A 15,781-nucleotide genomic window follows, 5' to 3' on the forward strand; every position below is an offset into this window, starting at 1 on the left:
AGACACTTATTTAATAAAACTATTTGAAAACATGGTGGATACTGCACTGCATTAACACCATCCCTTGGGATACCGGGTAAAATGCCCCTGAAGCAAAAGAATGTCACCTTAACAATGTATAGGGGTCTGTGTACTGGCCAAAGTAATTCCCAGGAAGTGAGACAACAGGACTTTAAAGGATAACAAGAAGCTAAATGAAGGCTTCCCACTTTCCATATTTTTTCATGTGCTTTCATTGTCTATCATGTATAATTGGTTAATAATATCCTGTTATATTTTCTCACTGCTTCCTTTCCTGCTGTTTTATGTCCTTACATGACAAAATATGAAGAATGTGGAAAAGAGAGAACACAATATAAGAGTAGTGTTAATGTAACCCTTCTCTTTGGTCTGAAGATTTTAGAAGCGATGCCAAATGTGGGGTGGGGTAAGTTGAAGAAGGATTATGGAATAGTTTAAAACAGCCATGAGATTTAGAAAGAGAAGATAAAGGACAGATGAAGAGAATATATTTTGAAACAACCAGGGAAACAAGGATGATGCATATAAAACTGTGGAGAAATGAAGAAATAAAAGGTGAAAATTGGGTTGTATTAGTGTAAGTAAAAGGAAGGTGGAAAAGCAAAAGTCACAAGTAAGGGAATAGCAAACACTCTATGTACTAGGTAATAAGCCACACAGATTTTTTTGATGAGAATTATAACATATTACGCTGAGTTTTTATCAGGTGCAAGAAGATTGTTACATGTCTCAGTCTGTTAAACTTCCCCAGTGATGCTGTGTTAAACCCATTTACAAGAAGATTGTTATGACCACAGAAAGTAAAAGTAAGAATCAAGAACTTAATTAATTGGTGACTTGAGTGGCATTCTCCTAAGGAGCCATGTCTTGGATTCTAAAGGGGGGCTGTATTGTTTAGGGATTTAACATTTGAGGGTTAGATGGCATAGCCTGCTCTTACATGTCTCAGTCTGTTAAACTTCCCCAGTGATGCTGTGTTAAACCCATTTGCTTTTTTATTTTTGTGAAAATGTAGCTTCCAGAAACTCATCTAGTCTCCTAAAGACTCCAAAAGATGGGAGGACCACCATTCCTTTTCTAGTGGTGATTATAGCCTGCTTGTGGACTTGACTGTGACCCAGTTATCAAGAAGTGACTGACTTCAAAATGTTTGTCTGTGTTGTGTAGATGGGATCACCTAACCCTGTCTGTGTAACTAATTATCTACTATTCCCAAATCCCAGCACAACCCAGTTTTCACTGTGGCAGGTGAAAGTAGTTCATGATCTTTTGCCTGCATGTGCTAATTACATATAGCAGTTCATAATTTTCTAAGCTCCCCAAACTATTTTCTTTAACACAAGAATTTCTGTATATTGTACTGAAGGTGGTTATATTGCCAGGGAAGGCCTATGGAATTATTTAATGTGAGGATAAAAGCACACAAAACTATATTTCCCTTTTTTTTTTTTTCTTAAGAAACCACCTGCAATTGCTGTTCGACCTGGATCAACACTAATTCCAATGAATAACATTAATCATCTCCCTGAACGTGATGATGATTATGGATATGAGTGCCTAGAAGGAAAAGACTGTGCTAGTTTCTTTTGTTGTTTTGAAGACTGCCGCACAGGATCTTGGCGAGAAGGAAGAATACACATCCGTATAGCAAAAATTGACTCCTATTCTCGAATCTTCTTTCCAACTGCCTTTGCATTGTTCAACCTTGTTTACTGGATTGGCTATCTTTATCTGTAAATTTCAGAGGTTTGACAAACTCAGAAAAAAATATTGATTGAATAGTCATTAATACTTTTAACTGAGCAAAGATTAGAGCTGGTCCAAAATGACTCAAATTGTTTGTATGCTTTAAAAATTTGAAACAATGAGAGGAAATATGATGATGTAGTCTCCCTCTTGTGATCAGCTGTAGAACTGATACTAGTATTTTGAAGAGAACATTTTAAAATAAATATCCCTAAGATTTATCTTTCCTGAACACACATACATACATTTTTTTCCAGCTCTAAGAAAATGCAGAATCACAGGCTATGCTATTTAACTGAACCAACCATAAGCTCTCAATTTTAATCCTAAATGACAATGCAGAAGGATTTTGTAGCATCTCTTACACCTTTGCAAAGAAAGCCTTAATTAAATGGGATTAGTTACTCTCATCCATTTCATCCATAAGGTGATGATTTTACTAATCACTAATTTTAAAAAGTTGAAATGTAACATTTCTCTTTTCAGTCAGCCATTTGTTCTATCCAGTATGTTAAAAAGTGTGATTAGATGATAATTAATCAATTCAGATTTATACAGAATGCAGATATAGGAGCAGCTAGGAATGGATGTGTCAAAACGCCCAAGGATAATTCTGAGCTTGTCTTATCTTGACCATGGATAGAGACTTTTGGCTTTCAACCTTAGATTACGTTTATATCTGTGCTCCATTTCCTGTTCCTGTTTCCTGCTCATTGTCGTGAGTTCCCCAAAGTTGTCCAAGAGGTCTACAACTTTCCGAAATTCTTATCCCGCTGCCATTGCCTGCTCAATTCATGGAAAGCAGACTGGTGTTGGCCCAGATTATGGCCATTAAGCATAATGTTCTTCACATACTCAGTGTTGGAGAAAAAGTTATAACCCTACATTTGGAAGAATTTGTATCAGCAGAATTTGGAAGGCCTGTTACAGCGCTGTGGTCATTGTACTCAAAGTGTTAAATCCCCAGTCCTAAGAGGGCAGTGTGGGATCTGGCCCCCTTTGCACACAGCATGGTTTTGTAGATCCGGTTTGTTACTGCACATGCCGCTCACTGAGCCAGAGCCAAGTGGCATTAATGTATTGAATGTGTAGTATGGATTGATGGTTAATTACCTTCTTGATATTTGTTTGCTTCTAATGGAAAAGATGTGTTATGGAGCGGGGGTAAAATAATCCTTATGCATTGCTGAACCTTCTCCAAGATGGGATACATCCCCCCAAAATCGTAGGACCAGTTGTCCATTCTTTCTGTGGTGAGAGCTTTGGTAGAAATCCTTCAGGAGCTGTCTTTCTGTACTGACCTGTTGGTGTTGACTATTGCTGCCGGAAGCATTTCATATCTAATTTCTATTTCTAAATACATTGTCTTCATTATGGAAAAGTGCGGTCTTTCCTCCTTTCTTAAAGACAAATTGGTCTCAAGTGAGCTTGCAAAAGTCACTGTAAAATTAAGATATGCATTAAGTAAAAGTCAGCATTACACAGAAGACCTTACAGATCTTTAAAGAGGATTAATGAGATTAGTATTTGGCTGTAGGTAAGGATGTTCAGTACTAAAGATATAGACATGATTAATAGCTAAGAATAGAAAATGTTACATTAAGAGCTCTCCCCTTCCCCCAATATTTCTGTTGAATATGCTCCCTCTTCTGAATTTCTCAGAAAGGATTACTGTATTTATAGTTCAGTTGGTACCAGGCATAGCTAGATATGATATACAATACACATTTCAGAGGAAATGTTATTCCAGTGTTGAGCCCCAAAATTTAATAGATAGTGTGAGATTATGTGCAGTTGTTATGGAAGGAGAGAGGTGTGACAAAAGATCCAATTTTAATGAAAACTTTTTTCAGTATTTAGCTGATGACATATAGGAGTGGTTGGGAGAATCTGAGAGCCCTGATGATGAGGTGGGCTGGCATTATTTGTGGTATGACCTTTCTGAGTACCAGCTCTTCTGACTGTTGGACTGAGTGTAGAAGTGTGGTATCTTTAACAACAGTGATCTGCTATAATTTATTGTTTTTTTAGAGTCTCATTTTCATAAAATGTTCAGTCCAAAAGAAACATGTCAGTTTTTATTCCATAATGTAGGTTGATGCTTTTTGACAGCATGCTGAACACTTTCTTCTGTAGGAGGGATGAAGGTGGCTTCAGCAGTATGTTGGATGTGTGCTTGAAAAGCAGTCAGCTTGCTGTACAATGCAAGGCCCAGATTTAGTGAGTCCCTGAGGTTCATTAATTCACCTTTAAACAAAGGAAACTTAAAGGAACTTGGCACTGCACAAGAGGAAATTCAAATTTCACAGCCTGCTCTCCTCTGGCTCATCTAGTTAGCTTTTTCTATTCATGTGGTTGTCAGTTGCCAATCGGCCTCCAGTGACTGAATTGGAGAACTGAAAACATTCAGAATTGGCAAGGGATGGATAAGAAGTCTTTCATCTCTAATTTCTATGGAACAATGTAATGGAGTATTAAACCTATTGAGTGTTATGGCTGTTTGGCTTATGGATACACTTGCTTCTGTCTGTTGACAAACTTTTCTGTGTACTTCATTTGTTTCTGATGAAATAATTTTAGTTTCTCATAGTACTGTGAGTGCAAATAGGAATGAGAATGCAGTGAAATGTAACATGGCATGTAATAAATTTGTTATTTTAGTCCTATCCATTTTCTTTCTAATCTGCATGTAAATGTTTGATTCCAAAAAATCTAAGTGATACTTTTAAAAAATGGCAAGAAACAAACAGTATAATTAATTGGAGTTAGATGCTCCAATTTTTCAAACTTAACTGGATAAAAAGTTTTTTTACTCTTACTTGGGATCATATTTTTGGGAGTCATATTATTCTGACCATCGCTGCATAAGCAAACACTTAAACATATTCCTAATTAGTACTGTTATTAGACCAGAATTCAGAAAAGGGAGTTCTTCTGTACTGTCATGAAGTGTGATGCTATCATGAATTGATGCCATTAACACATGCTTAATTTGCACTAATTTCAATAATGAGTGTTCAGTAGCTCAAATAATTGAATATTAAGGATGTGAACCAGAGCCTTTTCAGTAAAAAAATTTCTTGTAGAAAGAGAGGGACATAAGAGGAGAAATTGCTCTAAAGGCAGAGAGGGGGAAAAAATCTGGGAAAACTGTTTTATACTGCACCTATCTTTGGCATATCTTGAAATGTATTTTTCAAAAAAGAGACTTTTCCTTGATATTTCTGTATTAGTGTTTACCAGCTGTCTGTTTTAGTAGTGAGTACAGATCAGTGTGTTATTTTTTGGTAAGGTTCTGTCTATGATTGTACCTCACTGAACTTCAGTGCATGTCTTTTGCGTCTGAATAAATCTGTTTTATGTAGTGGCAGTGCAACCAAAGCATGAACTCTGAGTAACGTATTTTGTATTCACATGTTGATATGCTTCAAAGACTTTAACCTTATCCAGTTTTCTGGCATTCAGAGATATAGGATTGTGTTAGACTTTGCAGGAGAATCACCTCCAACAGTATTTTTATAACTTTCTGTTCTTTATTTGGTATGGTCGTAAAACATTTGTTTAAAATTGATATATGAACTGTGCTTTGTAATTTGTGAACACTTTACAATCAAAAGAGAACAGGTGGAGTCTGGATTTAAATGTCTATCTGCCTAAAGTAAGATACGTTTAATTTGATTGTATCACTCATAATTTTTGTCTGCTGTTTCCAAATAGATGAGAACTAGTGCAAATACATTTTTCTGTTACTATAATTATTTTTGTAGAATTCATTGTAATTTTAGTTATATCTTAAATGTGATCTTTCATGTTTATGAAATGATACTGTATTTTTTAGTCATTATAATAGATACAGAAGATAGAAACTAATGTACAATTCCACAGCTGAAAAATACAAAGCCAGGAATCAGAATTACTGTGCTTCTGTTCCTAAAAAAGCTCAGTGGAAGTCCACATGCCTCATGAATGTGCTGGAGGGGGAGATTGACTCACAGGGGGTGGTAGAATAGTCTCCAGACTGTAGAAAAGGCCTTTGCATTGGTTCATGCCATGAATTTTCTACAAAAGTGGTTTAAATGGAGGAAAGGAATAGATCTATCCTTTTTTTTTTTCAGAAATCTCTTATTTCTGCTTCATTTCAGTCATCAACAGCAGTTCTAATGCTCTGTTTGTTGCCACATGAAACAAAACCTGAAAAATTATCTTTATTTTCCTCTTAGTTGGTTCATATTTCACACAGATGGGTGGGATCATCTGACTGAACACACAAGATTATAACCAAGTTTTTCTCCAAGGTGGGTGGTGGGAGTTTGCAGCTGGAGGATGAAGGATGGCTTGTTGTGATGGGCATTTTTCATTCAGTTGAGAATCTGCACTGAAAACTGGTGGGAGGAAAGGAAACAATGGTATAAGGGAAAGATTGATGGTGGCAGTGATCCCAGAATCAAGTTACATGGATCTCAGTGACTTATTTTTAGTTCATAGGTTTCTCACTTGTATTTATGATAATGCCCTTGATTTCTCTGCAGCATAATTAAATATTTCTAATGTTTTAAATAAAAAGGAAAATATTGTCTCTTTCCTATACATTAACTACAGACTAAAGGAGAAATAGAAAGTTATCTTGTGTAAACATTTTGGTGAAATGTTGAACAGAAAACAGAGATCAGGTTATATGAGAAAAATATTTTTTAAAATCTCCATTTATTATTAGAGATAAAACCAGTTTTAAAATTACTGAGTACTAATTAGTGCAGTAGGCACTGGGAAAGACCTAGTATCCAGTCTAAATTGCTGTTAGTCCCCTCAAGGGCTAAAATATTTAGGAATAGAAACCTGACTCAGACTGTGCTCAGTTATCATCCGCTATTTCCATCAGGAAGTGAAAGATGAATTGTGATTATGCCAGACATGAACTAGGATAGCTGGGGTGCTCCAGGGAGGTGGTTTCTGGTTAGAAGGAAGGGTCATTTCTGCCTGAGACTGTCATTTGAAACATTCCCTCAGAAGATGCATCTGTTCTCTGACTTCTATGATGATGGAAAAGCATCCCTACATTTAATGTTTATCTTTGCACAAGAGCAATTTCACTGAATTGACTGTCCTGCTATGAGGCACTGAGATATTCCCTGTGTGGTGTAGAAGAGTTTTGGTGGCACTCCTGGGCAAAATGTTTAAATCTTGTCACAGGGATCAGTCACAGTTGTCTTCTGGATGTTATGATGACTGTAAAAAGGCAGTAAATAAACTTATGATTTTACTTACTAGTAAACCTCACTGAGAAAGCCAGAGGGGTAATGAAAGCTTTAGCAGAAATCTCAGATGGCCCTAGGAGACAGGAGATTGGCTAAAACTGAAGCAGACCAAATGATATAGCCCTTTTTAACATAGATGGGTCCTGCACTAGTAATATGTTGATTCTGAAAAAACTGGAAAAGCCTCATGGTATTTTAAGGGAGAAAAAGATCTATAAAATTCTTATTCCCCTTCTCAATGACTAACCTTGCTCTGCCTGCAGACTGTCCTTATGGTACATCAACCTCACTTAAGCTGTGTGAGGAGAGCCATGGGGGATGTAAGACAGAAGACCTGTAAACTGTTCTGGCTTTGTTCTGGCTTGTTCTTTCTCAGTTCCTTTTCTTAGTCAAGAAAAGAGGTTCAGAAGGGTAGGCGTATGGCATGTGCAAATGAGGACAATTTTACTACTGACAGCAGGGCCTGACTGCCACTGGCAGGATCAAGAGGGATGAGACTCTGCTCACAGTCATAAGGCTTGTCTTTTGTAATTCTTTGTAGTAGCTACTTTTCCATACATCACTGTGGGCCTACATGAGATTCACAATATTTTTCAGGTTGGAAGTAATTCTTTTGTGTGTTTCTGGCTTCATACAATATCTTTATCATCAGGGTTTGAGCATTGCTGAATTCAAAAGGAAAGTTTTCCTCTTGAAGTTTCCTTGTCCAGGCATTGCAGGTAGGAGATGCCTTCCTGCCAAACATTGGAAAAGTGATTTTCACTTGATCCTGCTAAGGAGACCCCTGCTCTCAGGGGTGGCATTAGGATTCCTGTGTCATTTAGACATGAGAATGTTGAAGGCTGTTAAAAGCAATGACCAGTGCTGCCTCCACAGAGGGTGTATTACTTTTGCTAATTTGATATTTAAAAACAAATTCCAAAGCTGTTACCGTGGGTGGGAAATAAGGATGAGCCATCATTTTACTACAGATATATATTTCCCTTTGAATTGTTTTTCTTCCTTAGGAAGATGGTATATTAGGAATCTTTTGGCTTGTGAAATATTCAGAAAAAAGGGGATGGTCACTTTAAACAGTAAAGTCATGTTAGTCCATCTGCCCAACGATGGCCTAAGAGCAGTAGAAATGAAAGCACTTGCCCTGTAGTTCAGATTTTCCAGGAAGGATAAATATGGACATTTGCATATTCATAGGCCCAGTATTAATATATAATCTATGTTCACACTTTAGTCACTGAAAAAAATCTTAATGTTTTGTGCATCTTCACAGTATCTTTTGTATTTCCCACTGTTGTCCACTACAAACACTTGGGCTCTTTGTCTGAACATGAAGAGTTGTGTTATGATACTTTAATTACAGTTTAAATTGCTACATACTGAAGAATCTGATAATCCGATAGTGATTCCTATATTTAAAAAATTGACTATTTTTACTTGTTTTACTTAAGCATAATACTGCTATAATTTATATTTTCCTGCATTAAATTTTTATAAACAATTTCAATTTATCATATGAACACTAAATTTTGCAGAAATGTCTTTGAAAAATAACACTTGTTGTTTTATGATATATCTCAGGGTATTATTTATTTCAAATAAATATTTATTTATTTAAAAATAATTATTTATCATATTGAGGGTCCAGTATTCAAATGCACTCTTATTCCAAATCTCTGTCGGGTATCTATAGTTCACATAATGTTTCAGTTATTCAGACTTTGCTTCTTACTAGTTCGTCCTTGTTTTTTATTCAATGTTTATAAAAAATGCTGATATTTTTAACTACCTAAGTGAATATTTATACTATGCATTTCATTTGATAGAGTTTTGGCAGCATTGGACAATGTTGCAATATTATACATCAGTGTTTCTTTTAAAGTTATTTATTAGTGCCCTTGTGGATAACTTACTGTAAGAAATATGGAATATAAGATAAATGTTGTAACTCTCTGTGCTGCTTCTAATGTTTATATATATAAGTACGTGATACTGAAGCAAATTTATTCTTCCATTTCAGTTTTCCTTCCAAAAACATCCTCAGTTGGGGTATTATTTTTATTATTATTACTATTATTACTATTATTATTATTATTATTATGCTGATATTATCAGTTCTGCTTAGTTATTTGGTACTTTTCCAATAGTCTTGGAATGTATTCATCCATTATTAAATTAAATTACCTGGAAACATCAAGGTATCTTCATAGTCTTTCAATGTGATTAAGCCATGACTTCTTCAGCTTCTCTAAAAATGCCATAATCTTTTGTGTGCAATACCAAAACTAAAGCATTTTCAGGTATTAAATTGAGTTTTACTTGCTTCTCAATTTTGAAAAAGTCTGTCTGCTGCATTATAATGAAACACTGATAACATCATTTTTATATTTGACAACATTATTAATGATCATGGCTGAACCAGAAGACTTCAGAGTTGATAAACAGATTATGCTCCTGACTAAATCCCATGTACAGCTAAATGGGCATTATAGAAATTATAATGGCAATGGCAACAACATGTATATATATATACACTGAAAATCAAGGTATGAGAACTTATACATGAGTTTCTGATTGTCATTTTAACAAGATTCCTCTTGCCAATAAAATTTATATTCTAAATGTGACCAAAAAGGTCATTAAAAAAAACACTTAAAAATTTCACATTTGGCATGTAGGAGTGGTTCAGAAGCTTAAAATAACTGTGGGTCTTCATTTGATGGGTTTTGTGGATTAATTTTTAATTTTACTCCTCTTTACTGAAGAAGAAAGAAGAGATAGGCATGATATCACTAAAGGTAAATATTAAAATACCATCCATGTGAATAGTATATTTTCATACATATCTGTAGGTAGGAGCAAATTTCCTCATTTTCATCTGCAGTTGCAGAGTAGATGGATTCTGCTCTCTGTTTTCAGAACTCTGTTGGTATCATGGTAAAAGATCAAGTCAGAGTTTCGCATTTTTTATTATACTCTTAATTTTTGGATGCCTTATTTTCTGATGTGCAGTTTAAGACATGAAAGAAAAAAATCTGCTTTTCAGAAGTTTAGGCCTTTTTAAAAATTATCCCTTGAGCATTCAGCTTCAAGTACTTAAAAAAAAGTAACTAGGCATCACTGAGTGTTTTAAATAAATTGGATTGCTATAGAATAGTGTAGAAAGTTCAATTAAAGTTCAAGGCTAGAATTTTGTAGCCTTTGGGGGAATTTTCTTTCTTTTTTTTTTTTAATAGTTTTCTTGACATGTGGGAGATGTGAAAGCAAAGGGACAGATTTCCTCCTATGGTTGCTTGGTTTTCTTTTGTTTTCAGCAGCACAGCTCATGCAGGATGGTGTATTAGCTGCTAAAAGCTGATTTTACGGAAGGGCAAGTGAGACTTTGAGACTGGTAACAAGAACACTTTAACGGGCTCAGAAAAGGAGATGCTTGTGGCCTTCATTATCAGAAGGAGCTTAGAGGCACAAGGCTTTGGAAACAGAAATTCTGAAGTAAGGTTATGAGAAAGAGTTGGATTATAAGGACCTCCAGAGAAAAAAAAATCTCAGAAACCTTTTGCCAGAAGACTAACAGTGGTTTGAAGGATAGGTTTTATAGTTCACAACTCTCCTGTGAATGTTAACATCTATTGAATTTTCATATAAATGTTGCACTAGTCCTTGTGCATTGAAAGGAAGTGTGTTTGCACCCTGGTGCATGGTTCATACAGATGTTATTGCGATGTAATCTGTAATCTTCTAAATGTTAAACTCTGAAAGCCATAGTCTTTTGAAAAAATAAATTTATATCCCACCATTGAATAACATGTGTTCTGTGCAAAATGAATGGATTAGATGTTTGTGCTCTGATGTCTCTTAAATTGATAAGAATCAAGGGAGTTTCAACACTGAATTTTGTAAAGCAGTTGTAATGCATTGTTTATGCTGTATCTGCTGTGAAGTTGATTAGTTACACTGTGAAAAAAAATAAATAGTGCCTGGCTACTTACTTTCTTATGCTATTTATTTTCTATATGCAGTACATTCTTTTCTCTTTACGACAATGATGACAATGGTTTTTCTGGTGAAAATAGTTTTACACATGGCTCTGATATACAGCAATTCTTTATTTGCTTGAAATTTTTCCCTTCCCCTGCCTCTTTTCCCCTCCTCTTTCCTTCCTTTGACAACAGCAGTCATGCCACAGAAATAAAGCTCTGGAGCTAAAATTCCACTTTTATTGGTCATTTTGTTTGTGACCAGTTTTACAGCTAATAAGTATGTCCTGCTTGTAACTGTATTGCTTTCCCATACAACTCTTTCACTTTGGCCAGCACTGGTGCTTGGCTAATACCATTCTCTTTTCCATTCCAGAATTCCTCATGGCCATGGTATTTGGCTCCCTCTTCTTTGTTCTGTCATTTTAGGAAAAGTTGTAATGCCCTATTAGATGTGCTTCAGGTCAAGGAGCAGCACTCATGCTGAAGCAAATATCCAGGGGAAAATCACTCCTCCTTATTTTCCTCAAATACATTCTGTTCTCTGGCCTGACTGTCCCACCAGAGAATCTGCCTGTAAGTGTCATCTTCCTCATATAGTCAGTCCCAGGAAATGTTTTTAATGCATTCTAAACTGGATGTGGAAAGGTGACGAAAGAGGGATTTAGTCAACGTGAAAACCCTGGGAAATAGTCAAAGATGTTTAAAGTCTCTGGTAGTTCTGGGAAATGCCACAGATATCTGCAGTCTCTTAGATATCATTTTCAGATTAAATTTAAGGATCCCTACTTATTTCCTTTAGCATTATATGTTTTTTTTTCCCCCTGGTAACTACCTCCAGTATCATGTCTTGACAGCTTACTTAAATTATTAATATCATTTCCTTTAAGATTGTTGATGTCTTGTCCATTGTACATACAGTGAAAAGAACTGTGGTACTTCATAACAACAAACCAGAGAGTTAAAAGTGTTTTGAACGGCTTTTTAGGCCAAAAGAATCAAACCTCTAATTTCCACAGTACTGTTGATGAATGAAGGACTTAGGCAAAGCCTTTATGTACAGACTGCAAATCAAAATCTGTCATCTGTATTTTTAAGGTAAACATTTTTCAGTATTATTGTCAGTGGGGTGAATTTCAGATATACATGCCTGTAAGGAGCTAAAATGACTTCATTTCTCATGGTAAAGCCAAAGTTTATTATTTTCTACCAAACTGAGACTACTATGACTTGGGGTGACACAAGCCTTGCTGACTAGAATTACTAAATATCAGAGCAGAGCCAGAACAAGAAAGTTAATTTTAAGAGTTTCCAACTACTTTATCTTATTAATATCTAAGATAACCTTTTAATTTGTAAAAATTAGTAAATAAACATAATAATAAATGAAAATTTCTTAATAATACCCAATTTTATTATTTGCCAATAATATCTGCAGTAGAAATTAAAGAAGTCATCTAAAGTGTGTATTAGGAACTCAAAGTATATACATGAAACCTGTGGATATTAAAAAATCCTAGTCAAAAGAAATGACTGCTTTTCAGAATGACAGGACTTTTCAAAGTAGTAGGTGAAGCTGTCTCTGCATTCCCTCTCATACCCTAAGGTCCTGCACTGGGTTTTTTTGTGAGGGAGTATCCTGGTCCACAATCCCTGAGACAGCCAGCAGAGCTCTCTTGGTAAGGGTAACATCTGTGGTGCTCTCACTTCTCTTTTGGGAAGAGGACTGTGAGCTCAGAAGTCATTCCACACAGGCCAGTGAGCAGGCAGCACACGGTAACTGTTCTCAGCTGATGTTAGGTACATACTGGAACTGAATATTTTCATGGTCACTGCCAGTTCCTCATGGATTGTGTCAGGTCAGGAGTTACTCTTCTGTTTTCTCATGTGTTCCATCCGACCCGAAACACTTCAGATTTCTTCATCCCTTCTCCTTTTTTCGAGTTTTGGCTACCAACTTCTCATAACTTTCCTCAGCAAATCTGGTTCTCGGTTCTTTTCCTTACATTATAAATCACTTGTGTTTCCTAAACTTCCACTGTACTGTCTATCCTTTTCTCATTTTCTGCACATTTGTTTTCTCATTTTCTGTTATTGCTTGGTTAATTCACACTTTCACAGCAAGAATTGCAGAGGGTGAGGGATGATATCTGTGGAAGTGATGCTGGCATAAGAAATGGGACATTTCCTCACACAGCAGCAGCATCAGGCAGTGCAGTATATCAGCATCCTGCTGAGTGAAGAACACCTCAGAGATTTTTGTCTGGTATAAGTCATCAGATAAGAAATAGAAAATAAGCAGTAGATCTTTCTTAACAGTCTCCTAAGGATGTCAAAAGACAAAAAGGACCAAGATCCTTGAGAATGATTTTTGTTCAGATTGTTGATTACATGGTCCTGCTGTTGGGGTCAGGGGACTCTGAACAGCAGAGCCTCCAAAGATGCTTGGGATCCTGAATGCAGGGGATTCCTTACAAAGTGTTTGGAGGGATAACATGGCAAAAGTTTGGATACTTTTCCTGCCAGCAGTACCTAAAGAAAAGGGGGCACCAACACCTCAGCAGTGACCTTATTTCCCTTCTCCTAATTGTTATTTTCCATAGAGATCCCTACTAGAAGACTTGGGGGCTGTGCTCAGAGCATGAATCAAAGGTTAGATATGAGCCTTAAGACTCGGATATCAAGGTTGTCCTTTTCCTATACTGACACTGAATCTGCAAGACTCAAATATTTTCTCTTTTATTTGAGGGAAATAATTTTGTGTGTCTCAATTTACATCTATAGAATGTCAATAATGCTACTCATAAAGCTGTTAAAATTAACATTGACTTAATGAATGCAAAGCACTCAGCTTTTTTTTTTTTTTTGTAAAGAACTTGTCAGAAAAATAGAACAAATTATATTTGTGAACTTCAGTTCTGAGAAAGAAACTTATGCATCCCCTTAATCAGAAGTGTACTGATTAGCAGATGGGTGATATTTCTGTGCCTGGAACTTTCCTAAGGTAAATAAATAAGTAATTAATGAAGACAAATCTTCAGAATTTAGCAATCAGGGTTCCCCTCAGGAAGTAATAAGGAGCAGAACTATCTGGCTAGTAAATTCTGAATCTGAAAACTCTTTGGAAAGAGGTGTGAAATTAAGAACTCCGATATCTTTCTGTTATTAATGATAATACACAAGAGCAATTTTATCCTTCTTATCTGTTTCCTATTTTGGGTCTGTTGCTGATAACAAAGCATGCTATCTTAATAATGGGCTTATTTATGGTTTGTCCTATAGGCAGTATTGAAATACTCTAAGACCTTCATAGTTGCAGTAAATTAAGCTGTAGTCACAAGTACAGCTCATCACTGGCTAGGTTTGAATGAGTGGGGAAAAAAAATCTGCCAGTCAATAGTAAATAAAGATAGCAAAGTTTAGTTGCTGTAGTGAGATTGCTGATCTGATTTTATTTAAAAGTTGACAGGATCAGAGTCTCAGTGTAAGGCAGCATTGCTCCTCTGCAATCAATGGAACTGATTTACAGCTGCAGCTGCAGGACAAAAATTATTTTATAACTAAAAGCTGTATGTTCTGATGTGACTGAGAAATATAACCAGTGTTTTGCATCAAAGCATTTGGTCTGGAATCACAGCCTTCTCAGCACATAGTAAAGTCACAGTGAGATCACATGGTCATCATTCAGACTGTCAGTGAGAATCCAGAACTGTTCCCATCAGAAGCTGATAGTTATTCCATGTAGTGAGCTGCACTGAGTACATACATTTGTGGCTTAACAACAGAGTCATCTCTGCTGAGAAATGAGTTTGAATCCCTATATTTGGAATTTCTACAGCAACATGCAAAAGGGCTTTGAAATATAATTTACTAAAATATTTTCACCATGTAGCATTTGTTGGGCTAGAGATGTTTTGCTGCCTTCTGACAATCCAGTGCTTTAAAATTCCAACATAATTATTTAACTAAATGGGAAAATCCTGTTAGAGACAACCTTCACATTTCCCAGAAGCAGCAATGAAGATAAATTTGAGTGTGTTATCGCCACAGCATTCCAAAAAACACATTAAGGGAAGTGATACATCAAAGCTGACGTGTCCTACAGACTGCCAGGGATTAGTGGTCAATAACTGGGCAGCAGGGCCAGAAGAGTGCAGGCAGCCATGGCTGGTGCCCTTGCTGTCAGAAGCAGTGCCCTGTAACAAAGGCAGCAGTTAGAAATTTGCAAAAACTTGGAAGTTGTGCAGATGTTAAAACAGCTGAGTACATACATTTGTGGCTTAACAACAGAGTCATCTCTGCTGAGAAATGAGTTTGAATCCCTATATTTGGAATTTCTACAGCAACATGCAAAAGGGCTTTGAAATATAATTTACTAAAATATTTTCACCATGTAGCATTTGTTGGGCTAGAGATGTTTTGCTGCCTTCTGACAATCCAGTGCTTTAAAATTCCAACATAATTATTTAACTAAATGGGAAAATCCTGTTAGAGACAACCTTCACATTTCCCAGAAGCAGCAATGAAGATAAATTTGAGTGTGTTATCGCCACAGCATTCCAAAAAACACATTAAGGGAAGTGATACATCAAAGCTGACGTGTCCTACAGACTGCCAGGGATTAGTGGTCAATAACTGGGCAGCAGGGCCAGAAGAGTGCAGGCAGCCATGGCTGGTGCCCTTGCTGTCAGAAGCAGTGCCCTGTAACAAAGGCAGCAGTTAGAAATTTGCAAAAACTTGGAAGTTGTGCAGATGTTAAAAGTTGTGTTTCTGGACCATTGCCAT

General features: G+C 36.2%; 1 protein-coding gene across 3 annotated transcripts in view; it reads left to right on the forward strand.

The window, feature by feature from the left end:
- Nucleotides 1–11,003, forward strand: part of GABRG1 (gamma-aminobutyric acid type A receptor subunit gamma1) — a 59,534-nt gene extending 48,531 nt beyond the window's left edge. For 2 of the 3 annotated variants that reach the window (XM_039699072.1, XM_039699073.1), the window contains one exon: nt 1,480–11,003. In XM_039699072.1, coding sequence (XP_039555006.1) covers nt 1,480–1,758 — 279 coding nt within the window. In that variant the 3' untranslated portion in view covers nt 1,759–11,003. The remainder of the gene's footprint in view (nt 1–1,479) is intronic. The other variant, XM_039699074.1, reaches the window with a different exon arrangement.
- Nucleotides 11,004–15,781: the final 4,778 nt, after the last annotated feature.

This window comes from Passer montanus, unplaced genomic scaffold, assembly GCF_014805655.1.
Source record: "Passer montanus isolate IOZ18808 unplaced genomic scaffold, ASM1480565v1 scaffold13, whole genome shotgun sequence".
Lineage (NCBI taxonomy): Eukaryota > Metazoa > Chordata > Aves > Passeriformes > Passeridae > Passer > Passer montanus.